The 27,672-nt window shown below is 41.5% G+C and overlaps 2 protein-coding genes across 2 annotated transcripts; both read right to left on the bottom strand.

Moving 5' to 3' along the window:
* Window positions 1-364: 364 nt before the first annotated feature.
* On the bottom strand, window positions 365-20,652 carry hook3 (hook microtubule-tethering protein 3). Its single transcript, XM_061075502.1, has 23 exons — window positions 20,523-20,652; window positions 15,161-15,246; window positions 14,757-14,829; window positions 14,534-14,584; window positions 14,200-14,332; window positions 14,050-14,117; window positions 13,753-13,815; window positions 13,395-13,478; window positions 10,959-11,122; window positions 10,727-10,867; window positions 10,426-10,513; window positions 10,221-10,334; window positions 9,988-10,098; window positions 9,793-9,877; window positions 9,629-9,698; window positions 7,972-8,112; window positions 7,599-7,686; window positions 5,335-5,369; window positions 5,158-5,240; window positions 4,558-4,658; window positions 4,339-4,443; window positions 4,098-4,169; window positions 365-2,491 (listed from the first exon to the last, which is right to left on the bottom strand). Exons 1-23 carry the CDS (start codon window positions 20,577-20,579, stop codon window positions 2,351-2,353), a joined length of 2,154 nt encoding a protein of 717 aa, XP_060931485.1. The 5' UTR covers window positions 20,580-20,652; the 3' UTR covers window positions 365-2,350.
* A 2,306-nt stretch (window positions 20,653-22,958) lies between these two features.
* Window positions 22,959-27,411, bottom strand: rnf170 (ring finger protein 170). Its single transcript, XM_061070548.1, has 7 exons — window positions 27,267-27,411; window positions 26,007-26,170; window positions 25,494-25,569; window positions 24,973-25,087; window positions 24,812-24,885; window positions 24,257-24,388; window positions 22,959-23,902 (listed from the first exon to the last, which is right to left on the bottom strand). The coding sequence occupies exons 2-7, from the start codon at window positions 26,144-26,146 to the stop codon at window positions 23,633-23,635; spliced, it is 807 nt and encodes a 268-aa protein (XP_060926531.1). The 5' UTR covers window positions 26,147-26,170; window positions 27,267-27,411; the 3' UTR covers window positions 22,959-23,632.
* Window positions 27,412-27,672: the final 261 nt, after the last annotated feature.

Below are 27,672 nucleotides of genomic sequence, written 5' to 3'. Positions count from 1 at the left end.
GAAGATCCACACTTGAAAAGGGGGGAAAGCTGGTTTCTCTTTTTTGTTTGTTTTTGTTTTGCAGACTCATCTGCAGGCTACACCTCCCGACTGTTTCTCACAGGAGCCAACAGTCCACCGACCATGTAAATCAAAAACAGATACGTGGAGAAATGTCACTGAGGTTTCCTGAAGCAGCGCGAGTCTCACACAAGCACCACAGAGAAGGTCTATCCAAGCAGATGGGTCATTCACAGACTGTCCTCCGCACCCTGTACTCGCCGGTTGTGACATACTGTTGGTTGGATTGTAACAGACTTGATGTGGTGTGGAAGCGCAAGCAGACAGGTTTCATGAAGAGTAAGTAGAGGGGGGGGGGGGGGAGATGGAGAGGATAACAAAGAGCAGGGGAACAAGAGGAGCGAGGGAGCATTTGCCAGAAGGGTGGAAAACGGTGAACTGGGGAAGGAGGGTGAGGGTTTTCTTTTTTCCCGACCACATCCCTCCTCCGGCTCGTGTTGAAGGTTACAACGCATGACACTGCAGAGGGGGGGGGGGTTGTTAGTGCTCATGCTGCGGTGCTGGTTATTCGCAGGCTGGAGTCAATGCAAAGTCATGCAAACGGCAGGCGGGCGGGGGGTTCATGCATGGAGAGCCTCTGCCGCTCGCTCGGCGCTCGCTCGGCCGGGTCAGTGGTGCAGCGGTCATGCAGTGACATTGCTGTTAGAGGAGGAGAGAGAGAGACATGACAGTCAGAAGACAGAAGCTAGAGTCAACGCCTCAGCAGGTCCAACAGAAGACAACAGGTTACATGCACTGGACACTTTCCTGGAATTTTCCAGAGGGGCTGTACGTGAGAGAGTCAGTTGCTCCGGACTTTCAGCGGAACTTAGCAGGCCCCTGATAAAATGTCAGGAGAGTGTCTGAGTGAACCCATGTGACAACGCAGCAGGAAAATGCCCTGAAAATTCACAGCTAGCGAATTATTGTGTTGACGTCTTTTAGAACACGCTATGGAAACCAAAAAAAAACGCATACAAATAATTTGGGATGACAAATCACGTGCAATACACGTAGAAAAGAGCTTTAGGCGATAAAGACAAAAACATTAACCACAGCGCCCAACACCATGACAAACCTTTTCTACTATAACAATGATTCTAAGACGATATGGGAAGTAGCTCTGCTGTGCAATATGGTTTGAACACCTTCTCTTTGGTGACTTATTGGCATCAAGGGAGATTTATAATCTAAATCCTGTTTCAACCGGACAGTACGAGGATCTGAAATTCACAATCTGTTTAACCTCAAGACGAGATTTTCCTTTGACCACATGTCTTCCTATGTATGAGGTGAAACCGACCGTGTGTCGAGGACAATAAACTATGGCACACAAGGTGTTGTCTGAGACAACCTGGTAAATGCTGGTGATGCTAAAAACATGTGAACGGAAGCATTTCTCACTTTGCTGGACGTCGGCTCCGCACACAATGAGAAGCCGTAAACACAGTTAACACACTGATCTCTACTGAGCCCTGGATTGAACTTTCTCAAACAGCCTTCTTTCTTTTTCCCTTGGGAGAAAAATAATCCTTTCACAATTACGTCTGTTACAAGACAAACTGCGTTTTGTTTTTCAAACCAAATCAATCAGAAAATGTTAAAATCAAATTAAACATTTGCATGTGATAATCACACATCTTCCTATGCCTCTGTGCATTTGTTGCTCTATAACACATTGATAAAACAAAGGAGCAACCTTCTGAAACAAATCAAATGAAACATGGACACGTGTGACTGATATTTGCTGTTAGCTTCTTAAAGCTACATCACAAGAGTTAAAACACAGTTAACACGAAACAGAAAATCTGCCAACTCGGGTCACAAAACAAGATGAGCCTCAAACGTTATCACAGGTAGAGATGTGCATAAAGACTGCATGAACAGGTAGAGCGGTTCCTCCCAACAGACATGACGGAGGAGATGCAACTCCTCCCACCCCTGGGGGGGCGAAACTGCCTCCCCGGCAAAGGTTTGCCACAAAGTACAGGTTGAAGAAGGTCAGTGGTTGAAAGGGAGAAAGAAGGGGGGGTTTGGGGTGAGTCAGATCCTATTGAATATGCCGGGGGTTCAAAAATGGTAGAAGCCTGGCATCAGTGGAGTAAAATATGCTTAGTCAGGGGAAAAGAGGTGCAAGTTTTGGGGAGTTCCCGGGATCTCTACCTCATGGATCTGATCAAGAAGGGAAAGAAGACAATCAATTGACAGAAAGGAGGAAATCAAGAACTGAGTGGAGATAGTGAGCCTCAGCCAAGTTCAGCGGATCTGAAAGGTAGTTTGTCGCGGTGCTGTTTCTGCCCCCGTTGCCTTTCTACCTTGAGGTAGCTGGCTGGACGTGGCCGGGGTAGGAGCGGCGGGAGCTGGTGGCTTGTCTCTGCCGGGCCAGGAAGGACTGACCGGAGCCGGTGTTGGCAAGTCGGTCTTCAGCCGCCTTCTTCTGGATAGTCATGCCCTGAGGAAAGATGCAGGGGAAGGTCAGAGGAGGTTTCAGTAATGGGTCACTATAAGTGTGAAGTACATATATATATATGTATAGACTCTTATATAGAACATTAACACCAGCTCTTGATCAAACATGTGACACAGCAAACAGTGACGACTGAACTTATACAACAGTCTATGCCGCCCTCTAGTGGTGAACATGCCAAATTAGTTCATATTTTGAGTATATGCTAGAAAAGAGGTTTTCCTGTGTATCAGCAGTGTTGGGGAGTAACGGAATACATGTAACGGCGTTACGTATTTAGAATACAAATTATGAGTAACTGTATTCCGTTACAGTTACAAATTAAATAGATGGTATTCAGAATACAGTTACATTGTTGAAATCAGTGGATTACATGACGGTATTTCTCGAGTTTATTCACTCTCTCGTAAATCCACCGGCGGCAAAGCCCCCAGGAAGCAGCTGGAGACCAGGGCTGCCGTAAGAGCGCCCGGCCCCCGGCGGCGTGAAGGAGCCTCACCGCTACCGGCTCGGGACCGTTACAGGCCCGGGACCGTGGCTCTGAGAGAGTTCCGTCGCTACCAGAAGTCTACGGAGCTGCTGATCCGCAAGCTGCCCTTCCAGCGCCTGGTGAGAGAAGACCGACCTGCGCTTCCAGAGCTCCGCTGTCACGGCTCTGCAGGAGACCAGCGAGGCACGCCGGGTTCACAACGGAACCCCCCCCCCCCCCTCTTTTTATCTTTATGACTGCTTGTGTGTCTGTATGGAGGGGCAGAGGGGGGCATTTAATAATGTGATTGGTAAAATTGGTAAAATTAAAACTCCAGGACAACAGAAGGGGAATACAAACTATGGGATGCATACTTTATCATTTATATCATATAAAATATCCTCAATATCGTTTAAAATCATTTTTCAGTGTGTTTCCTGGAGCGATACGCTCGCGTCAAGCGCAAAAAATAGACTCGACGCCGAAACGATCGCTGCAAGGCGCGAGGCAGCCTTGGCGCAGGGGGGGGCTTCAGCCTCCGGTAGGACCGGCACAGAGGTGGGAGTGGCTGGGAGCCGGACATCCAGCTGGCCCGCCGCATCAGCCGAGAGAGATTTTAAACTGCTGCTGCTCCACTGACTATAACAACGCCGCAATCATACACTTAAAATATGCAATACAAACCGGAAGTATTCCAAGTATTCAGAATACGTTACTCAGATTAGTTAATGTAATGGAATACGTTACAGATTACATTTTTGGGCATGTATTCTGTATTCTGTAACGGAATACGTTTTGAAAGTATCCTTCCCAACACTGTGTATCAGAGACATTTAGAGTCTAAAAATGTTAACTAAAGAACATGTAATTCATCATGAAACATAAGAGTAGTGTAAAATGTTCTTTCTTTCAATGTTATATCTGACATTGCAATCATTTTCAGGACAGTTACTTTAAAAATGTCTATGATAACGTCTTCACTGCTTTAAATTGTCATTTAAATGATTTTTGTGTCTGTATTAATCTCGTTGTCCTTAAATCCTAGCTCTACATGACAAGTGTCACATATAAAAGGACACTTGACTGGTGTCAAAGCTACTGGCTGCGTAAAGTACTTCTTACCATATTGTACCAGGCTGAAACAATCAGTTTCTCCTCGTAATCCCTCTGGGTCTTTGTCTTGTCCATCTCCTTCTGTTTGGAGGAAAAATAAAGACACAAATACATAAGAAAAGATATACTGTTTTTTTCACATGTTTACCATGTCTCCTGTGAGCAATCATCTACGAGTTGACCTGTGAACATTGACCTACAAGCTGCTGACTCCTGTACACGATCATCTGAGCCTTAGCTAACAAATTACCTCCAGTGAGTGTAACATCCTCTCCTTCTCCTGCAGCTGGTTCTTCAGGGCCTGGACCTCAGGACCTGAACCCTGGTTTTGTTTGGGGTCCAGGGTCCGGATCACCTGGAGGAGAAACATTCAATCACAATCACAATTACCCACAGCAAATATCACTAGTTACAGTGCAGAGTACAAAAGATACTACTGTTGATCCTATGGCAATAAAAATATACTCACACTCTTGGCTTTTTCCAGGTATTTCTTATATCTCTCCTCCATCTGCTTCATGTCTTCATCTTTCTTTTTCAAGGCCTCTTCCAGATCATCCACTCGCTGACCTGAGAGGGAACAACACACGTGTTTGACTCAACCCATCCTGTGCTCTTTAATATGCATTTGCTGAGTCATATCTGTGTTGCAACATCAGGTATTATGTAATTTCTAGGGCTGGGCAAGTTAACTCGTTTCAATGGAGTTAACTCGAGTTAACTCGAGTTAACTCAAGTGATGAGTTAACTCGATTAATTATTTTATCTCGCATTCACTCAGGTTTGATTATTTATTGTTTTATTGTGAAAGTCAGGCTTTTATTTTGTGAAAGTCTGTTGCTGACTGCTGCAGAACAGGAAAAAAGAAAATAATGCTGCAGAACAGGAAAAAAGAAAATAATTGGCGGATAAACAATCGAGTTAACTCATCACTTGAGTTAACTCGATTAAAACGAGTTAACTTGCCCAGCCCTAGTAATTTCTAATATAAAAAGAGGAATAGACAGCAAGAGAGGATGAAAGCAAACAGACTTCACACAGTCCAAATATAGCAGGGGCACAAACTCACTGCTGGCGCTGTATTTAGGCTCCATCTCATCGATGAAGGTGTTTTTCTTCAGTAACTCATTGTTCAGGTCTCGTACTTTCTCCCTGATGGAAAGAATAAAGTAAAATTATTTTTTCGTCCAATTTCTCATGTATATTTGAAGTACAAAGACAGCTCCTGGTGTGTGAAATCACTTACATGTGCTGCTCATATTTCTTTTTCAGAATCGAAGACTGAAAGAGACAAAATGAAAATAACATTAATCATATATTAGACCTTCAACAAACCAGAATTTCAAGAGCCGCTCTGTTGGATCAATGCAGGACCTGCAGCAAACTTTGGCTGTTGATGTCATTTTTATACCTGCAGCTACATTTCTGTGTGATACTAGTCCCTGAGATTGTTCAGTTCCACTTCATGATGGAACACAAGTCCCACAATTAACGGGGCCCTGGGGCAATGTGCACGGCATCATAGAGACACATATAAAATAAACACCTAAAACATAGTTCTGACAAGTTAAACATCTGTCTGATCTAGGATGAACAGGAGTTGATCAAATCTTGAGCATTTCCCATGGCGTCCAGCAGAGGGAAATGTAGAGTCAATTATATTTGGAAATGATCATCATAGTGGATTTGATATTAACGATTCTGGATATCTTATACATACAAACATCTGAAATTTCAAAAAGGGAATCAATAGAGCAGCAAAGCAGAAAGACAATCAGTAATGTTTGGGTGATAACTTGATTTTCTGCTATAATCACAAATAATATTCAGGATTAGATGAGCTTTAGAATTCTTTTTTGCATTTTGATCCTGTGTCAACTATTCATGTTGTAAAATGTTCAATAAAATCACGTGAAAGTTGAAATGTAAAATCTACTAGAGAGAAGTTTCCACACTCAGACTCTAAACTAGAAGACAACAGTATCAAGGGCCAGAGAGGAGGAGAAAAAATCTACAAGTGTCATGTAACTAAGGACTAACCAAAGACGTCTCTATTTCTATCAGGAAATGAAACTGTACCTCAGACTACTGATAGTTGGCTATGAGAAAATGACCTTTCCCTGTGTGCAACAACTCAGTGTAACAAACGCACAGAAGTCAGTGACAGGCTCAATATAAGGTTAAGATCTAATGATTCTTGGTGGACTTCCATCCATCAGATTTTAAATATTATTTTCAGAGAATATCCTCTGAGAAATAGTGCAGATTTATTACATTCTGAGTTGTGACACATTTGGTTCAATACAAACTAAGGTCATGAAAGAGCAAAGTTCAACAGAAGGAACTTGTCTGATATCAAACACATATACTTACTATTGTCTGACAGAGGGAGCATTATTTGGAAAAAAGAAACATAAGTATTTAACTGAATGGCAGGAGTCCCAGCCCGGCCGAATGTGGACGGTTTTATTCCTTAGTCTATTTTCTTTGGGTTCTTTTGCCTAGTTTTGTTTCTCCTGTTTTCCAGCTCAATGAACTTTAGACCATTCTTCTGAAACACTTGATTGTATTGATCTTAAGCAAGGGCAATTACCCAGCGTCCAAAAATGATTTTTGATCGTTTAAAAAAGGCCACAGCACCAGGTCTTCCTTGCGATTGCAATAGCACATCAACACTCTGCTTACTGTGCTCTTACTTCTTTAAACTTGACTCCATCTGTTAAATACTGAAAGTATCACTGATCTTTTCATCTTCAGCAAAGAGGAAGGAAGTTAAGAAAAACTGATCGGAGGCTTAATCTACACAAACTGACAGAGAAGGAACCGGAAACCCCGACAAAGACCACAAAATGTTTTTGATTAAGGTTGATTATGTACTAAAGGCGCATAGTGATCGTAATTGACACACATGCAAGCTCTCTCTCACACAAAAGCCTTGTTGGGTCCAAACCTCCTCGTCCTAAATACCAGTTGTTTCCTACTAGAATCTGGTTCAGGGGAGACAAGGAGCAGAGAAGAAGGCTGGTTTCTCTTTTGTGTTTAGGATCACAGATTAGACATAATGTTATTATGAACAGCAGCTGGTTAATTTATGTGAGGATTTTAGTTTGTAAACTTCAAGCCAGTCAGATGACCCAAGGCTTCTGTTTATTCAAAGAGAAACAATGATTATGTAATGCTACAATATAGAATTTAGATAAAAGCAAACACACAAAATAAACAAAGTGGATACAATAGGTGTTAGAAATGGTTAATGTTAATAAGTTAGTAATAACAAAGGGAAATCAAAAGATTTTGGTTCTATGCACTGGCCAGATAAATAATTGTGAGTGTGTAAGGAACCTAAGATAAAGTACCTAAAGAACCTTGACCCTTCAGGAGGAGCAGTGTACTGCAGTCTTGCTGACTATCTATATCTATCTAGTTGTGGTATGAAGGGAATTTCATTTTCTTTACAGTATCAGTAATGTGCACAAACACACAATACATAACACATTCTTTATAACTTACATCATCTGCTTGGGAGCCCTGTTCCTCAAGAGACTTTTGCAGCTCCTCCACCTGACCCTGTTCCTCCATCAAGCGCTGATTGATTAACCTGGATGAAGCACAGAAGACCAGTCAGACTACATAGCTTAAAGAAAGGAAGCAGCAAAGTTATGCAGTGGTAGATAAAAACCATAGAGGCAGGCTTCTGACTCAAAGGTCAAATTGATTTTCCAGTATAAAGAAAGGAGATTGATCTAGGTTCTAAAACAAGGAAATAATCTCACCACAGTCAAAACTACATAAAAAAGCAACAGATATTTCACTTCTACATCTTTTTATATATATCTTTTCTTTGGCTGTTAATCTGCACGTTCCTCTGCTCATCATTGCTGACCTGTTCTCCGTCTCCAGCTCGTTCTTTCTTCTGTTTGCGTCCTCCAGTAGACTCTGCAGCAGAGTGATCTTCTCGTTGTCTGATCCCTCCTGGGCCAACTTCAGCATCTTGTTCTCATGCTGAAGACGAATCAAATGTTCTCTGTAAGAAAAAAAAACACAGAATAATTCATTCCATGTTACAAATAACATGGATTTCTGATCACAATTGACTGAAATAGTAATGGTTATCAAACACCTTTAATCTGCAATATCTCTTAACAAAAATTATTCTGGTATCATATCAAAATGAATCAAGACAAATGGGGTTTTCAAACTGTAAAAGCAAAATCTTGTGAAACCTAGACATGATATAAACGTATTTGAGTGGGCATCAGTTAATATTTGGTAAGAAGATAAATCATGTCTGTACTTGTCTAACTTAATTATTTGAATGAGCAGCCACTTTACTTGCCCAGTGACATATCTAATCTGCACCTTAACATAAGAATCAGAATTCTGGTAGCACTGAGTCAGAACAGTCTGTTACTCGAGTCTTTCTTTAGGGTGTGGCTGCTGACTCCTTTCCAAACTGAAGAACCGGCTTAATGTTTATACACTCGCAGGCGGTGGCTAGTCAGTGTAAAGCTGAGGGAGAAGGGAGGCAGAGTTGAGTAAAGGTTCCAGCGAAGCTTATTCGATAAAAACTATATTAAATAAACTTGACTGGATTGCTCTGGTGGAGTTTTGATTCCTGCACTGCAGCAGACAGAGAATAACTGTGTGTTTCCAGCTGTTCATCTGGCTGGGTTCATTTCAGAGGAAACCAGAAATGATCAAATCCAGATGTGGCTTTTAAAAGGCCGCTTCAGCTTTTCACATACGCTCACTCGAACTGATGACCAACAAAAGAGCAAGTTACGTAGTTTGTATCTCTGATATCTCACGTGAAACTTTGCTGAAGCTAAAAACATTTTTCTTTCGTTTTTTGAATCCCTGCTGGATATGACATCTCAAGAAACTACAGCTTTCCACTACTCTGCCACAAAAGGCTAACAAATAGTTTGGATTGATTTAACTCAAGTACAACATTTGTTCCATAAGCAGCTTTTGTAAGATTAGGATTTCAAAGGAAATCCACATTGTTCTGGGTTTGCAAATGCTGAACTAAAATCCAGGCACTTTATGTGACCAGAAGAAAACCCAGCCCTCTTGGAGAGCGGCAGCCAGGCTGATGTAACTCACACACAACTATTACATAACTCACTACAGAGAGAGAAGGCTCATTTCAGGGCCAAACTCTCATCTACCTTAATTTGGCAGAAAAAGCAGCAGGGGGGAAAAGGCTTGAAATAATCTGGCTGTAGCACAGCAGACAGACAGTAAACACAAAGCAAGACCAAGAGGGGGATCCAACTGCCAACCAATCGTTGTAGAGCACTTTTCAAATTGCTTCCTTAATCCTAACTGATCTGATTTTAACAAGCAACTTGCAATATGGACTTTAAAATCTTGAAAAAAACTGTTAAGTAAATGTCTTTCGTGTGACAATATACAGGATTTTGAAGATGCTTGTGCTCAAAATTTTTTACTGCTGATATTTATCACTATGTAAAATATAATATTTAATTTACCCTAACTGACCTAATAAGTGTAATTAAAATAAATTATAGTCATACCGAATCTCTGGGGTTGTGATCTCAGCAGCCAGCGAATCTGAGCCGTCGTTGCTGACCAATGGGAAGAGACCTGGGTAAACAGATAGTGTTGTTGTTATTAGAGGTCAGGAATAAACCCCACTCAACACAAGCTCAACTACTCATGTTTGGCTGCATTTCCTCACTAGATGTAAGCTGTCCCTCCTGAGCCTGGACACAGTGCAGCTCCTCAATCGTCTCCTTCAGCGAGTCTCTCTCCGTCCGCATACGCTACAGAGGGAGACAGAGAAATCCATATGATGAAGTGATACAGAGAGCGGAGACCGTTTGATCATTCCAGTTTCACTCATTTGTTTATTAAGGAAGTGAATTGAACATACATCTTTTTCTTTTTGTAGGGAGTCCACTTTCTCTTTGACACGTTTGTACTCGAACTCCATCTTGTCGGCCTTTTTAGACTCTTCCGAAAGTCTGTTCTGAAGTTCAACCACCTGCGCAGAGCGAGAAGAGTTGGAAATGAGATGTTATCCATGGGTTACGGTTAGATGCTCCTGTCAGGGGAATTGTAAATTAAGATGTTTGCGAGTAAACAACATGGCAGTTGATTGGGTACCTGTCTCTTGTAAGTCTCCAGCTGGCCCTTGGTGGCATTTGCCTTTCGTAGCTCTTCTTCCAAACCGACGTTGGTTTGCATTAACACTGTGTTCTTCTCCTCCATCAACTTATTCTGAAGAACAGCCACGGAAAAGTAAGCATCATTGTGCTGACTTATATGGATATTTATACGCTGTAAGTTCCTTCTGTGTGTGATTGAGTACCTGTCTCCTCAGAAGTCCCATGTCCTCCAGCTTCTTCTTGTAGTGTTCCACTGTCCCCTCCAGTTTGGAGACTTTGTCTGATGAATGCCTAGAGGGGGAAAACAATGAGCGGTTTCATTTTGTGAGGTTACATAAAGGGGAAAGCTTTACTAAAGCTCTGTCTGTGTAGCAACATGCCTGCAACAACACATATCTGATATAACAGGAGAGTGGTTCCAAAATGAAATATTGGGCTTTTGTCATCTCCTGTTTCTTTCTGACTGTAACACAATGAATGCTTACATTACATTTTCCAACTTACCGTAAAACATCCATCTCATCCTTAAGAGACTGGGCTTCATCAGCCAGTGACACAAGCTCTTCATTCTGTGACTTTACATCAATCAGTTCTTTATCAAGCTCCTCACACCGTATCCGGTAGTCATCTTTTGCCGCCTCCAACCTAAAATGAGTTAATAACAATAATCATCCTTCCAATTCAGTAGAGCCAGCGCTCACTTTTCAAGTTACAAAATCTCCTTCCATCTCCTCACCTGAACGTTTCCTCCTGTAGTTGCTCGAGTTGTGTCTGCAGCTGGAGGTGTCTGCGTCCAGCTGGGCTGTTGATGTCCTCTATGGAGTCCGACTGGTTGAGTCTCTCCATCATGACCTGGTTTTCTGCGAGTAAACTGCTCTTCTCCTCTTGCAGCGCTGCCACCTGGGGAAGGGGGAGGTGGTGAAGAGAAGGGGAAAGAATGGAAGAACGGAGGAACGTAGGAAAAAGAATAAGAAAAGGAGCAGAAGGAGACGGTCCAGTGGTGAGATGCACAATTAGAGGAATAGGGAGAAGAAGGGAATTGGATAAGAGGAAAGTGGAAATAGAGAGGCAGACAAAGGGGAAACAAGTTAGAAGGGAGTGAGACTAAAGCTTTCAAATTGCATCTGTCAACATTTTCTTTAAACAGGTTAATCACAATCACTGCATCATCAACCGCAGTGAGGAAGCAAAGACACACCGGACACACCAACATAGCAAATAGGGCTACATATGGTTTGATGTCGTTTTGTCATTGTGATAGACAGGGAATCAAACTCCACACAAAGCAAAGCAGAAGCTGGTTATTTTCACTGCTATTCCCACCCTTTCTAATCCCTGGTTGTTGTTGGATTTATTAAAACCTGAATCAATAAACCCTTCATAATATCAGGACTATTAAAACAAACTTGACTTGCTCTATGAGGTTAAAACCTTGAGCTCTGGTATGAGTGTTGTCCACAAATGACGTAGCAACTGTGTAAGTGAGGAAGTGAGAGGGATCATATCTATCGTCTTGTGACACCAGTGGAGAGTACTTCGGGTTTCACTGTATTGACTTGTGTTTTGTTCAAAGTTCAATGTGTTGTCCTGTGTCACATATTTTGTATAACTACAAGTAGACTAAAGAAACTGAACCGGTAGAAGTTTTTAAATATATTTGACAGCTGATGATTTTTGACACTCCTATGTGTGGAATGTAAGTCATTTGATTTAGTCAGTAACACTGTTATGTGGAAGCATACTGGGAGAACTTGCACCAGTGTGAAAAACCGGTAGAACAAACTTGGTTCTCGATGTGCACTTCCAAAAGTCGAAAATCCTTAGCAGTAATGTAACATATTAATAGCATATAATCTGTCAATATGTGTCATATATCCAACCAACAGTTCTACTAGTTAATGATTCCTTCCTATTGGTCCAAAAACCTCTTGCTGCCTACTGTTGCTGTGGGACAGTACATGAAACACAACAGGGTAACGAGGCAGGATGTTGTCGTTGAAGGGGCGACATCTGACACATCCACACAAGTGTGTGGCTGTGTGCACCGAGAAGACCGTGTGTATACGTGTGCACAAACACTTGTGCATAAACGTGTACACACACATGCACACATAATCAGGACAAGGGGAGATCTTGGTTCCAAAAGGGATGCTGGTGCAAGCAGACTGAGAAAACGATTCCAGGACTATTAGACACACCACACACCATGGATGGAAGGAAGAGACGGAAAGAAGAAAGTTTGGATTTACCCTCTCTTCTAGCTCATTAAACTCTAACCTCAGTCTATCACGCTCCTCTTGGACATGGAGGGCCTTTAAAGCAAGGCACACAGTATTGAGAATAGTCAGGAAATAAGAGGAAAGTGATTTATCACAACAAGAGAGCAGGTAACAGTTTAATATACAGCTCCTTTTTTCTGAATAGCAGAAAATAAATTCTAAATGTCAATTTTGATTAGATGATGAATATATCATCTCTTCGTCTGCCACAATTTGACATTGTTAAGGTTCATGCGGTTTAATTAAATTTGTACAGAAAAAGGGAGCTGCTTTTAAAGAAATACAAAGCATAACACAATTAGATAGTACAAGTGTGTGAATGTGTGACCACTGTGTATTTATAACTATGTCTTTCTCTGGGTTTTGAATGTATTCAACCTAAAAAACTATTAAGTACACAACTGCAAACAAATGTGCATTACCCCATGCAATGAGGTTATGTTTACACCCATATCCTTTGATTTGGATTTCAATTTAAAAAAACAACAACACACAAACACATTGTGGTGTGTTCTACTTTATCTCTCCTTCACCAATTTACTCATTGTAGATAAAGATCAACTATGTCAAATATAATTTTAATGAGGAGAAGATCATTGTTCACAAAAAATATTTAATGCCTGATAATCAGAAGTTGAAATCGGCCTTTGGCTTCAGCAGCAGATGATATAAATGTTTCTAACAATGCTGTTATTTGAGTAATATCTACGATTTAACTGGGATATTAGTTCCAGCACCGCATAATAACCAGCCACAAATAATGTTATCCATCTTAATGTCAAATTATCCACACAGACTCACTTTTTATTAGTGTCATTCAGACATTTGACTTATGTCTGTTGTATAAACCAGCGTTCAAATAACATGGAGGATTACAACTGTGTGAACCTAACCTGCATGTCCAGCTCACGACACCTCTGAGCGATCTCCTCCTTCGTAGACAAAGCATCGTTCAGCTCCTCAGCCGTTTTTTTCAGCTGAGAACAGAAAGACATCACAAATGTTAAAAATATAATTTATTTTCCATTGACTTAAAGCTCAAATACTGGATCTGGGGTGATACAAATAAAATAAACAAAAACAGTCACAGTTTGTACACAGAGTACCAGAGGTTTGAAGTTAAGTTTGTATTCTAGCAAGTATAAAGATATATAATAGCAAGTGTATTTCTCCTTGAAACTTGAGATCTCTTTGATGCCACTGTTAGAAAAGAGAACTGAAACCCTGCAGGGTTCAATAAAGGCTCCATACCTGTCTGTCTAGATCCACATACGATTCATTTCCTCCCGTCACCGGAGTCTCTTTACTCATCAGCTACAGGAAACACACAAAAAGAGGTCAAAGGATGGAAGAAGTTGCCTGGTTTGTCAACTCGGCTCTTGTACAGGATTAACAGCTGTATTCTGCAAATGTGTCAATTCAATTACACCCACAACCCTGCTCAGAGTAAAAGAAGAAATCTGACTAACCCCATTGTGTTCTTCTCATAAATCAACTATCAATTGCAAACACTATTTAATCCAGGTCTAACGAGCTTGATAGTCTAACCTCTTGGATGGCTGTCATGACAACGTGCTGCACCGACTCCTCCATCATCATTATGGTCTGGATGTATTCTATAGAAAAAGAGACACAGTTATGAGCTAAATTCAAGTTTCGTGATATAAAAGACAGACAAACAGAATATGGAACACGCACCTTGTTTCTGCTCACAGTTGACAGCACAGCCCAGTATGAGCTGCAGCATCCTCCCCAGCTCTGTTGGGTCAGAGTGTTCTCCGATGAGGTTAACATCTGGTAGTGTGAAGTCATTAATGTGCTGGCCTAGGATCTTGAACGGGAGGAAAACACGTTATTGTGATTTATAATGTGGTAAATATTCCATCAATGAAATTTGGATTATCATGGCATGTATTGTGCTTAAGGGATTAAGTGTAGATAAGGCAATCATAACCTCATGGTATACAAAGGGTTATTGAGACCGAATATTAGGCATTTTTATTTCAAAATGAATACGGTAGATGGTTCTTACCTCCTGGTTATAGTCGATGACGCCTTTCAAAATTTTCTTTAGATTGCTGATCTGAAAAGAGAGAATACTTATGTAGACATTTACCCACAATATTTGAAATATTAATAACAGGGATCACCAATTGAGACTGACAAATATTATATGCAAATATTATATTTATGCAAAAGAAATACCTAAAACTATGCAACCTTTGACATACGACCAAATGATGTCTGATCCTTACCTTTAACCTCCAGTTGTCCCCGACCTCTGGCTTGATTCTACCAATCCAAGCGTCACTGAAATACACTATATCTCTAAATGATGAAGACAGAAGAAAAAGGGAAACATTAGGTTTTCTTTCGTTTACTTTTGTAAATAGAAATATAAAAACTAGTTTGATGAGAGGGCAATCTTCTTTAAGGAATTTGAATGAGAAAAAATGCCAGGAGTGATGGAGTCACAGTCCTACTGAAAATGTCAGTATGTTTCCTCATTAGTGTAAATAAACATTTAAATATATTGTTTTAAAATATATTTCAGTTTGCACAGATATGTCAAAACACATGGCTAAAAAAGGGCTTTTATAAAAACTGACCAGATATAATACATTTGCCACATAGACTTTCACAGAGTATGTAAACTTACATTTTCTGTAGAGCTTGGGCCATGACGATGCCACTCGTCAAGTCATCCACTGTCTTACATGGAGCCTCCACTCCAAAAGTCTGGATCTAAACAATAAAGAGAAAAACAATTATTATTTTATCAGATTATGTTGTTGACCTTCAGCATAATCCGCTCAAAACATTCAACAAAGACTTTACTGAAAAGCTGTGACGCATTCCTTCCCCAAACACCCGACCACTCACACAAATGAGGATTTAATTATACTCTTGTGGACGCACACAAAAATCTGCGAACACCAGGAACATATAATTGTTCTTATTATAAAGCTCTCTAGTCCGCTTGGAGTCTGTGGACACATGCACAGTTGGCTTCTTTGTATTGCAGTGGCCACGTTGGAGGGGAACTGGGAGTCCGCACACAGCCTCGCATACACCAGCTGATAATGAAGTCAGACCCGAGAAGACTGGCATACTTGGAGATGAACAAAGTGTGACACTATCTTTACACATTCACTCTCACAAGCTGTCCTGGACAACCCCAGTCTTTCCCTGCTTGCCACTGAGCAGCACCAGAGGGGTTGGGGGTTACTTGCTCAATGAGACTTCAGTGATGGCACTGAGAGAGGAGCTTTAAATATATTATATAATGTTTGGACCAAACAAGACTGAAGCACATCCACTTTGTCTTTCTTTCCAGTTATTGCACTTGGCCTGTCTTTGTTCCCATTCTGCCACTCGTCTCCACGCTTCCTCCGGGCTAAACGTCTGTTGCCCAGACAGAAGTCAATATTCCTCTCAGTCCGTGTGCCAAAAGAGGAGGAGGAACTGGAAGCAGGAATGTTGGAGAAGGGACAAGAAGAAAATGACAAGAGAAGATTGAAATTCTGCCTGCGAGTCGTCACCATTCCCTTCTCATGTTTCATGACGTGGCTCCAAAATGACACAGAGCTCAATGAAGAGCAGCTAAAAGTGTCGGGTAAGCAAGGATGTGTCACTTCATCCATTGGAATCTAAATTCCCCGCTGAGGAAATACTGGCTGTGTTTACACAATTTTCCTAAAATAAATACGATGCAAGAACAAAACCCTCTCCAGCTACTGACTTGACAGGTGTACTTCATTCAAATGAGTTTAAACAAGTATAACAAGTGAATAAATTCACTGTACTTTATTAATTCAACTCGACTTTAGAAGTCTGGAATATTGAGCAGCATTTTGTTAACCCATGAAAAGGAAATAAGAACATTGCATCATCATATATCAGCGAAGTAAAAAAGGGATATTAGTATAAAGAACTTTGACACGGCATTATGTGTAATGTCTCCCTTTAAGTGTAAGCTTGAAAACATTGTCGCCATATTTTCAAAATGCCGCAATGACCATAACATGACCTCCAGGGGGCTAATAATAGGGTCAGTCTCTATGGGTATAACCATTGGGCATGAAAAAGCAGTTTGATGATTTTATTTGGTCACTGGTTCATACTTCGACTATTTAAAAACCTTAATTTAAAATTATGAGTAAAATCTGAAGTTTCCTAAATTGCTGCTGCATGATTGTGTGTATGACAGCTTTCAAATAAACGACCCAACAACCAAGACAACCTTTCTACGTCTGATCACTTTCAAATCACCTGTATTATTATTCCTATTTCACCACTTTCTGGTGTTTCCGGGCAGCCAAGTACCGGAGAGGGAGCGGCTTCTCTTGAGAATCAGTCAAGCAGCTTGCGGCTGAAGCCAGTCACCGGCCCAGAGCCAACACACAAAAGGTCCAAAACAATACCGACAATTACATAACAGTCATTACCAGTGGTAGACTGAGAAAATCCTTACCCACTTCAATTACCCACACAGTGCTGACTCCATCAGTTCAGTTACAAAAGTCCTTTACTGTGATGCTACGTTATCTTTTAGAATGAGCTACATTCTGATGACATGTGTCTGGATACCGAACGAACACAATGCAGGTGAATACCGTTTGTACTGTCAGCATCAATTTGTTGAAACTCAGATGAGCATAAATATGTAAGCTGCAGGGACACTATTAAAATAGAATTGAATAAAGAAAGCACCGTGGTAGAAATTGGTTTCATTCACACCTATTGTTCTAAACTTGATGATGGCTCTCCAGTGCGGCAACGATCTGCATCACTTCCTTTAGCAGGAAAGACGAAGGAAAGTAAATAAAGGAGGAGCCCCCCCATCAGAAAACGACAACACACAGCCACCAGAGGCCTTGACAGAAACATGACAGCCAGTCAACAGCTGGTATCCACACACTGCTATAAAGCATTTGGGAAGGGTGACTGTAATGCCTCACGCTTGAGGTCAGTCCGGACTCTTCATCAAGACCTATTTTTGCTGATGAGTTATGGTGTCACCTTTAGGTCCAACATATCTGTTGCATATAGACCAGACGTTCTGTCTTCACAGGGTTCTGTAGCTGCATTTACCCGCTAAACCATTGTTCCCGAGCATCAATACATTCACGTGGCCACATGAGCTCCGTACGCTCGACTGCGTTGATACATCAACAAAACTGTAGCGTGCATACCACTGAACTACAAAGCCTTTGACCGAGACATATGCCCCCCATGTGATGTCTCTGGAACAGCACAGGGGGGTCGCTGCAGGTGAGTGGCTTTATGTTGTTCGGGACATTGTGCAGGGTGTCAGTGAATGAAGCCTGTTTGTGCTGGCTTCATAGAAATGAATGGTGACACGAGAGTTGTACGTTGTTAGTTTTAGTCTGACATTTGTCATTTAAAACTTTTTGGTACTTGGAAAAAATGAGTAAATCTGCTATTGAAGCTGTCACTCACAGCTGATTGTAACACTCATCTAGTGCAGTTTAAAGTTGATAGAATATCTCATATCTCTGGGCTAAACCATGTCCTGCGTCACAGGGGTCGCTTCCTAATCAGCTTGTTATGATCGTATCAATCACTGAGCCTTAGAGCACTGATCACAAAGCGAAACAAGGTCAACAACCACAGCTGCATATATAGAAACATTTAAATATCACCATCTCTTAAGATTTGCTAATAAAGTAGATCATCAACGTCTTCAAGATCGATCACAATATAAAATCATCAAATCCTCCAACTACAGATGCGTTTACTACACATCCGAAATACAGTGGTTTCATGCATCCAGGCCAGCACATCTATCAACAGAAGTGTTTTCTAATCAGCTTTAGCTGGAGGCTTTCTTAACTTTTGATTGTGTCACACAACGTGTGTGAGCTGCAACACAATATTGAAAACCAATTAATCTGACAACAAAGCACCGAGTGACCTGAGGCATTTTGAGGTTCTGGTTTAGTTTAACACTTGCTTGTGTTCCGTGGTCTTGCCAGATTACAATCAGTCTGCTTTGATCACATCATCTAAAGCAATGAGCGAAAAGGAAAGATAAGAGCGCTTCATTACAAGGTGTGATTACCATGATCACCTTTAGTCTTAATGGCAAAATAATTGGTGCAAATGACAAAATGACCTATGACAACACACAGAAAGCAACACAAATAGAAAGCAATCCCTAATATCCGTGGTGTAATTACTACAAATTGATGTGTTCCGTTTTGTAAAAGAAAACCACAGGTTTGTGGATACAGATGGGAAAATAGTTGAGTTGTGGAAAAGCATGTGTGTGGGGGAAAACTGTGCTCTCCTCCTGCTCTGCGTGTGAAACCATTGCTGTCATGGGTTCCCAATGATCCACATCAGGGAGTATGAGATGCTCTCTTACATAAAAGTGACTCTGCAACTAGTACCAGATAAAGTGGCACTGTGACTTCACAGTTAACAGGTATGTGAGGAATGTTTTCCTGCCACATGATCATTACTAGGAACTTGTTGTCGTACATAAACCAAGCAACAACAACCAGAGGTGGAGGTGACAGTGACGTACTAGAATGCACATCGGCTGTGACTGTGCATCAAAAAAAAAAGTTACCATGTTGCTGAACCCAGTTTGTACCAGAACCATTATTTTGAAGGTCGGCAGATGTTATGTTTTTGTCTTTGTAATAGTGAAAGAAATACACAAAAACTACTGGACACATTGCTAAAATATTTGTTCCGAAAACAACCCATCAAATTTCGCGGGATAGTTTGTTTGTCTACATTTTCATTGATTTCACAGAGAATTATTCATGGGTCTTGATGAAACACATCAAGCCTGTTTGGGGGACTGGAATATGTGAATCAGATTCAAATAAAAATCTGGATCTAGTGTTTAAAATGGTTATCAAGGGACTGTCAGGACCTGGTGGAGGTACATCCTTTCTGTATGTCCTTCTAATTTTAAATATGTCTACATTCTATTCCAACAAAGAGTCCACAAACAAAAAACTTGATTGCATTGTTTATGTAATGTACATTAAATACTTCTTGTTTATGTTTATGCTCTACACACCAGATCTTAAACTATTTATGAGGTAACACATGACTTTGAAGTTAAGTTCACCTAAACAAAGCTCCACTATGACCAACACCACATTCATGTTATCACTGTACACTACTGACATGTATGCAGGTTGTGTGTAGTAAACACATCTAAGAACCAATGCAGTTTACAGCAAGTGTCATTTCAGCAAGACAAGCCACAGATAGGTGTAACCCTTTGCTCTCATATGCCCAATGGCTTTTTCCCATCTATGCTGTAGGTTCCATGTTGCATTGAAGCACTGACAGTCACAACCAAAACAATCGTGTTGACATTATTGATGCTACTCTGCAAACACACATTCTGATAGGCATTGTCACAGAGCTGCCTCTCCATAATGTCAACACAACAGCACATGATCCTTTAATCTGAAGCCTTTATTCCACTCGATCGCTGTTTTCAAGCCTGGACCTGGAGACTGGAGATACCCGACGTGAGGCTACAGATCAGAGAAAAGACCCAGTGAGCTACTTGGTGATGTGGATCAGGAGGAGGGATGGGGAAGGACAAGCGAGGAGAGTGAGACAGGAGACAACAATGACAGGAATTCAGACTGAAAGCAGATCGCTGTGCTGTAGCGTTACATCTCCGATCCAGATGAAAACATGAAGCGGGGACACAGGAGCTGAAACCCGGCCGGCGTCCCTCTCGTTTCGCCCCTGGGACTAAACATACCCACCGAGCAGTGGGAAAGTAGAGCTAGCAAAGGAGCTAAGCAGCTAGCTAGCCTGTAGCTACCCCTGACAGATGAGGAACAACACATCAGCAGCTCCAGCAGCCAAACAGCTGGCCGGCCTGCACACGTAACCACTCGTCCCCCCGGCTCTGCCCCGTTAGCTCGCCCAGCTAGCGTTAGCTCCGGGGGCTAGCTAGCGTCGCCGGACAGCCGGACAGCCGCCAACCGCCAGCCCGGTACTTCATCACCACCTACCCACGTCAGGAGGCTTCCACACAGCTCCATCCGATCCAGCGTCCCCGTCCGACTCATCGTTAAGCTAACCGGGAGTGTGTTGAGCTGAAGTGAGCCTCTGGAGTTTAGCTCCCGACGTCCGCTGCTCGACTGTCTGGTTCGCTGGCTTCGCTGCTCCGGCGTCTACCGGAGGAGGGCCGAGCGGGGGGGCGGAGTCAGTGGTGGAGCTTAAAGGAGCAGTTCACCGTGCAGATGGAGAGTGGAGTGAAGTGGACTGGAGTGTTGGAGTCCACAAAACACACAACACACAACAGTGTTGCAGCCACAGTAAAATGCAATTGAATTTAGTGGAGACTGATTCTTAAAAAGGTCATAACATGGCTCCATACTGCTCCTGTGGTCAATCAATCAATCACATTTTATTTGCATAGCCCATATTCACAAATTACAATTTGTCTCATAGGCCTCTAACATAATGTGTGACATCCTCTGCCCTTAACCCTCAGCAATAGTAAGGAAAATCTACTAAGAAACCCTTTTTATAGGGTGAAAAGAAGGTAGAAACCCCATGGAGAGCCAAATGTGAAGGATCCCTCTCCCAGGACGGACAGCAGTGCAATAGATGTCAAGTGTAAAGGAGAACATCATCAAGATAGAGGTTTTAGCAGCATTGATAAGGGTAAACATTTTGAAGCATAACTGAAGGTCAATGAATTGATTATTGTCAGTAATGGTCAGTATCTGAGGAGAAATACTATGTATCAAGCAGTCCTGCTGCAAAATAGTCTATGGTCAGCAGCCAGCAAGATCATGATCCACCATCAAGATCGGATGCCACAATAGGTCCACTGCTGCCATTAGGATCCATCATCAGCTGCCACCCTGATCGTTGCGTCATCCAAGTGTCCGTATCCCCAACATTCAAATTCAACTCAAAACGGCTTCATTTACATCGTGTATTTAGCCTAAAAGTCAACTGTTATCCTCTTCTGGAACCACAATCACGCCTGGATGTCAAAGGTCATTCAGGTTAATAACATGTTGTATATGTTGTATATGTTGTATATGTTGTATAGTTGAGTTTGAATGTCTGGGCTTAAAGACACTTGGGTGACAACACAAAAGCAGTATGGAGGCATTTCATGTTTTTTCTTCCTGTTGTTTTTCCAGTTTGAAGGCGTGGTCGCCATTTACTTCAATTCACAGGTCACATTTGTCTGGAGCATCAACAGAGAATGATACACACCACCAGACTCGATAAAGGAATGTCATGACAAGGATCCAAGGAGTAGTTGACTTTCAACCAGAAGGTCACCTGCCAAAATCCCAACCCCTAAATGGCCGCTCATAGATGTTGAATGCACTAATTGTAAGTCGCTTTGGATAAAAGCGCCAGCTAAATAACATGTAATGAAACGTAATGTAAAGTAATGATCCTGATTGACACGTCAATATTGACTCAAATCAGAGAACATGCAGGTGGTTGTCTCATAGCATCAGTCACTCAAGGGAATTAAGGTGGAGGGAGAGGAAGTACAATATACCACTAAAACTGTAGATGTCAGATGTTAAATCATGTAATATCCCAGTTGTGAATCGTGATGTGAACTTGGGAGTATGTGAAGTGCAATGTTGGTATACGTTAAAAAACATTTTCTGAAATTCTGAGGCACATTGCACCAAAGCATTGACTCTTCCTGCAGCTTCAGTATTTTTCCCACAAGATTCAGACTCTCATCGAACCGGTTCTCAGCTGCAGACACATGTACGACACGTTGCTCTCGTTCCCCTTCAGTTTACCTATCACACACAAAGGGGGGGGGGGTGCAAGTGCCGACACCCTGGAGACAAAGCTGAAGAGACGCCGATGAGAGAGGAGAGTGGTATGCATGTATATATGTTTGACTTGTGCCACACCTTGACTTGGTATTCCAGCTGGGACCTAATAGGGTTTTCTCGGAATCTGGTGCTGTCAAACAAACTGAATGAATTCTAAGGTCGACTCTTGATCCGCCACGTGACTCTGAACTCTCTCCTTCATCTATTCAGGAACATGACGGTTTGCTGGCTCAGCAAAAAGAGCCCCAAGAAAGCAAATGGCCTGGATAGAGTTTCAGCTCCCACTCTGAGGCAGCCATTTTCAGCCTGAGAGGCAAGACCCCTTGTTGGCAGAAACAGAATCATGTGTATCTACATATTTAAGATACCCAACGTTTTCCACTTCAAAACACCAAATAATAAAAAAATTTAAAGGTTTGTGACGTGGACGGAGTCGTTCAATCATCAACATCCATATCACATCTGTATTAACTGTAGAGAAGCGATGTATACTTTGAGATAGTTATTACATTTTCAGAAGTTGGAGATTTATGTTTATCGATCATCAAGACCTTTGGTTTGACAGGTTGATATGTGCAGATCTCATTAGATGCAACCTCAGCAAATAAAATAATTCAGTGATTTTTACACAAAGGCTGTATTTCTTGTGTCGTTGTGAATATGCATAGTCACTGTTTTATTCCATAAGTGCACCTTCAGTGTAATTGACCAATCAAGCTGTATGAGATAATATAGTTGTTGCAACACTCAGTTGTCTGGCAGGTGACAACATGGACACAGCAAGAGGTAAACTTTAAATGCATATAATTAAGACAGAACATTCAAAATCACATATCACAATATTGTCTCCATTATGACCATATGCACGTTTAAAAACATGACTGCTTTTGGCATATTTTCAAAGAATTGGCTGGATATCATGATAGTTATTCGGTTACTGCACCGATTCATAGTAGACTTCCTCCAACAGCACATCCTTCTTCCACAACCCTCTTTAAGTTGTATCAGTGGTGGCTTTGAACACATTCAACTTATGAACCATTAATGAGGAATTCTACAAACAGAGGCAACATTCTCACGGCTCATTCTTCATCCAGCTCCTTTCCAGTGATGAAGGAACACCTCAGGCTTTCAAAGTGAACACCTCAGAGAGAGCCGGCCTTGTCGATGAACTGTCCTTATAACATTTACTCAGTCTTTATATGCCCACATCAGCTGCTGAGTTCTCCTCTTCCCCGAGCCTGCAAGCTAAGGCCTCCTTTCCCCCCCCCGCCCCCCCTCCGAGTGAGCACCTAGCCGTTCAGTCTCTGCGTCACCACCTCCCTGTACATGATAGAGATGTACACAAAGAGAAGCAGGATTACAAAGAAATCATCAATGAATCCCAGGAGACCGAAAAGCGCCTCTGGGAGGATGTCCAGCGGCGAGGCCAGGTAGGTGAGAGCACCAATGATGCAGAGGAAAATCCGAACCCTGAACATCCAGAAGAGGCCGCCCACGGAAAAAATCTCTCTGAAGGCATGACGGAGCAGAGTGGGCACATCTCTCAGCCTGTCCATAAACTGAGGAAACAGAGGGGAGGAAATATTATTTTTTTTAAATCGAAATTAACTCCCCTGAACCATAATATACTGCGCAAGTCAGTACTTTATTTGCTAGTACTAGCAGTATCTCTTACCAGCAGTGACACATATTCCATGCATTTTGGATGGAAAGTATCTGATAACATTTTTAACATCAATGCAAGGACAACGGAGGCGTCTCTTGCGGCATCTTCAGCATATTATTATATAACAAGAATTGCTATTTGCTCGTCACAGTTTTGTACAAGTAATTGAAAATGAATGTTGTGTTAAGTAGGCCGAGCTAACCTAACCACTGCAGCCTAAATATAAACCTGCATGTATTATACTCACAGATCTCGGCTGGCCTGAGAACCTGCGGTTGTAATCGTTGACGTCTCGTAATATGAGCTGAGGTTCTGCCTCGCCATCCTGGACCGTCTCAGGGGAAGCGTGCTCGTGAAACAGAGGGAAGAGCAATGTTACCTGGGAAATGGGAGAAAAATAACACTTAATACATTGATGCTTAAGGAAATAACTCCATTTCTGGACACATATAAAAATAAGTGAGAAAAGAACGAGTAACATTGTGATGAAAAGAGACCTCAACCTTGGACTAAGCAGGTGGGAGAGGTTCATGGGCTTTCTGAGGGTCAGATCAGGTCTATTATCACCACTTGTTTTTGACAGTGATTTTGACAATAACAGAAAACAATCAAACTGAAAGTGAAAGGTATTTCAGACCTGGGAACAAACAAGTGCAAATCTTAATAGTTGAAATAATAGCTTAACAGAACGTATCTTTATGGATGGGTGTGCAAGCAAGAGACAGTAACAGCTACCTGTACGTCTGGCATGCAAAAATAACCCAATGACTACTCTACAGCCATGATTTATTAAATGCCTCACCATTTGTCTGCAGATGGGGCAGTGGATAGCACCCAGCCAGGTGCCATACCTCCAGTACGCTATAATGCAGGAGCCTATGCAGGAAAACAAAAGGCACTAGGTATACAAGTCGATCTATTTTGGCATTCAGAGTATTTCCAGGATCTGTCCAATCATCTTACCACAGAAAAGATGTCCACAGTTGGTTTCCACAGGCAGAACAGCCTGCTGTAAACACACAGGACAAGACATGTCTGTGTAATACTGCTGCCGGGCCTCCGCCTGAGGACCTTCATCCTGTAAATTAAAACAAATCTTTAAAGTCATAATCATAAAAACAAATGGTTTCGAAATTCACCCTCTCACTGAAACGATCAAGATATAATGCGACTAACTTATTTCCCACCTGCATTATTAGAACTACATTTTTTTCTGAAATGAGTGGCATTTGTTTGTGGTTCATTTTAAGAACCATAACCCTATTACAATTTCCTGTCCTCATTTGGCAGTAGACATCTTTCCGCGTATTTGTCAGAGCTTTCAACTACTTTCAAACTTTTTAAACGAGACATTCTGTTCCTTTTGATGCCTTTGCAGCAATTTAAGTCATATAGTTCAAAATATATATACATGTTTATGAATTTGTGTTGTTTGTATTGTCCTATGTATCCTATGAACTATTTAGCTAGAAAGCTTCTAGTACCTGCTCTGTTTGGAGTTGTTGTCTGACCGCTCGGACGTGCTCCTGGTTCTCAGGGTGGATGTTCTGCTGCACTTCTCTAATACAAGATGAAGAGCAAACATTTGGCTTCAATATTCATCAGCTGACACAGTAGAAAATAGAACAGCACCACCGTGTTTGATTGTGCAAACTATCAGGATGTTTCACCATCAAACTTAAAGGAAATATTTTGCAAAACACAAAGCAAAACGTTAATAAGTGTAATTATTATTTGGCCAGAAAGAGCCTGTTTTACAGAATCAATCAAAACTTTTATTATTTTTACTTAACCTGTCAATGTCATTTTTATAAACACACCTAAATATGTGCTACCATGGTCAATGTACAAGAGATGCTTATAAAGGCTGCTTTCATTGAATTAGACAACTAGACTTTTCAATCAGAGTTTCCCCAACATTTAAGGTAACTTTATCTGCATCATGCAAAGTGTGTAACATTAACTTAAGATAATATTGGTGTGATTTTGCTGATTACCTGCAGAGCAGAGTGAGGATGCCTGCAAGGAAGGTGATAGTGAGCACCACAACAAATAAGACCTGGTTGCTGACTCCTTCGATGAAGGTGTCCTCATCTTGGATCAGGTAGTCCACGTCCCCACATTGATTGTCCTCCATCACCCACACTCATAGTCTACAACACTAGAAAACCAAAAAAAAAAAAAAAAGAGGTTATCACTTGAACATGACTGCTGTCTCTGATCTTTAAGTTCTCTGAAGAAGAATGTTGAGTTATTAATGTTGTTTTTGTGATTAACTTGATATTGGTTGATGATATTTAGGGGGCAGCAGAGTAAAAGTAATCAACTACTGTTAACTTCAGTGTTAAATAATCTACGCAACCACACACTGACTACAGCATGGCAATCATCTTGAGTTCCACTGTGACCAACACACACAATGTACCTGAATATACAATACACTGTAGTGAAGTTTTTAATATAACTACAATGGTTTAGCACATTTAAAGCGTGAAAACCAGTTGGAATAAAGCTGCAAATTTGGAATTAGCCAGAAAAATTGTTTTACATTAAGTGGCTGCAAAATTGTTGAGTTTCCTCGTTTTATTGTGAACACACACACACAATGTACCTGAATATACTATACACTGTAGTGAAGTTTTTAATATAGCTACGATGGTTTAGCACCTTTAAAGCGTGAAAACCAGTTGGAATAAAGCTGCAAATTTGGAATTAGCCAGAAAATTTGTTTTACATTAAGTGGCTGCAAAATTGTTGAGTATCCTCATTTTATTGTGAACACATTTAACTCACTGACATGACTGACTGACGCTGCATCTAGTATCAGGATCTCAACGTGGTTATAAAGCTGTTAATGTTTACTATCCTGTCACTATCAGTCTGTCACTAGCTTACATTGACCTTAGTGCTAATAGCCAGGTTTAGCCCATATACAGTCTATGGTTTAGCCTTAGCCTCGCCTGGCTAATGCTGTTATGTATTTCTGAACACCTCCCGCCGCTGACGTGTCGTTCAGTCGCTAGGAGCTTCTCACCGGGGGACAGTGGCCACTTATTAAACAGCCATGACATGTAAAGAAAAGAGACCAGTGAATCCATTAAAACCAGGTTCATTTCTTTTCGTGCATATCAGAGCCTCATCCTCATCTTCATCTTCATCTGTAGCTTCTGACGTTCAACAGCCGAGGAGACCCAACACGACACGGAGCTGAGTCTGTGTGACACACGGTGCACGTCACAGTAGAGATAGAACCTCACCTTAGAACTACACCTCCTTTCTCTGGACTCGACTGACAGCTGGTTAGTGATCAGCAGCTCGACTGGCTGCTGTCACATTATGTTTCAGTTTGTTGTTGACGCTTCTTCTTCTTCTTCTTCTTCTCCTGCTGATTCTTCCTACTCGTCTTCTTCTTTGGGGTTTAATGGAAGCTTGCATCCCTGAAATGGATCTTCTACTGCCACCACCTGGTGCGAGTTCATTCCTACAGCGTCCGTTTTGTGTCGTCAGATTGTGGTCGTCAGTCTTGTGAGAGAAAATAAATTCACTGCAAATAAAGAAAACATGTGCTTGATAATAATAACAATAATTAGGGCCCGAGGACAACAGGAAGCCTGCTATTTTGCATTTAGTGGCCATTTTGGCCATATTCCACATTTTTATTTT

This window comes from Limanda limanda, chromosome 1, assembly GCF_963576545.1.
Source record: "Limanda limanda chromosome 1, fLimLim1.1, whole genome shotgun sequence".
In the NCBI taxonomy this organism is placed as follows: domain Eukaryota; kingdom Metazoa; phylum Chordata; class Actinopteri; order Pleuronectiformes; family Pleuronectidae; genus Limanda; species Limanda limanda.
Note: the sequence above shows the minus strand (reverse complement) of the source record. Positions and strands in the feature narration are given on the sequence as shown.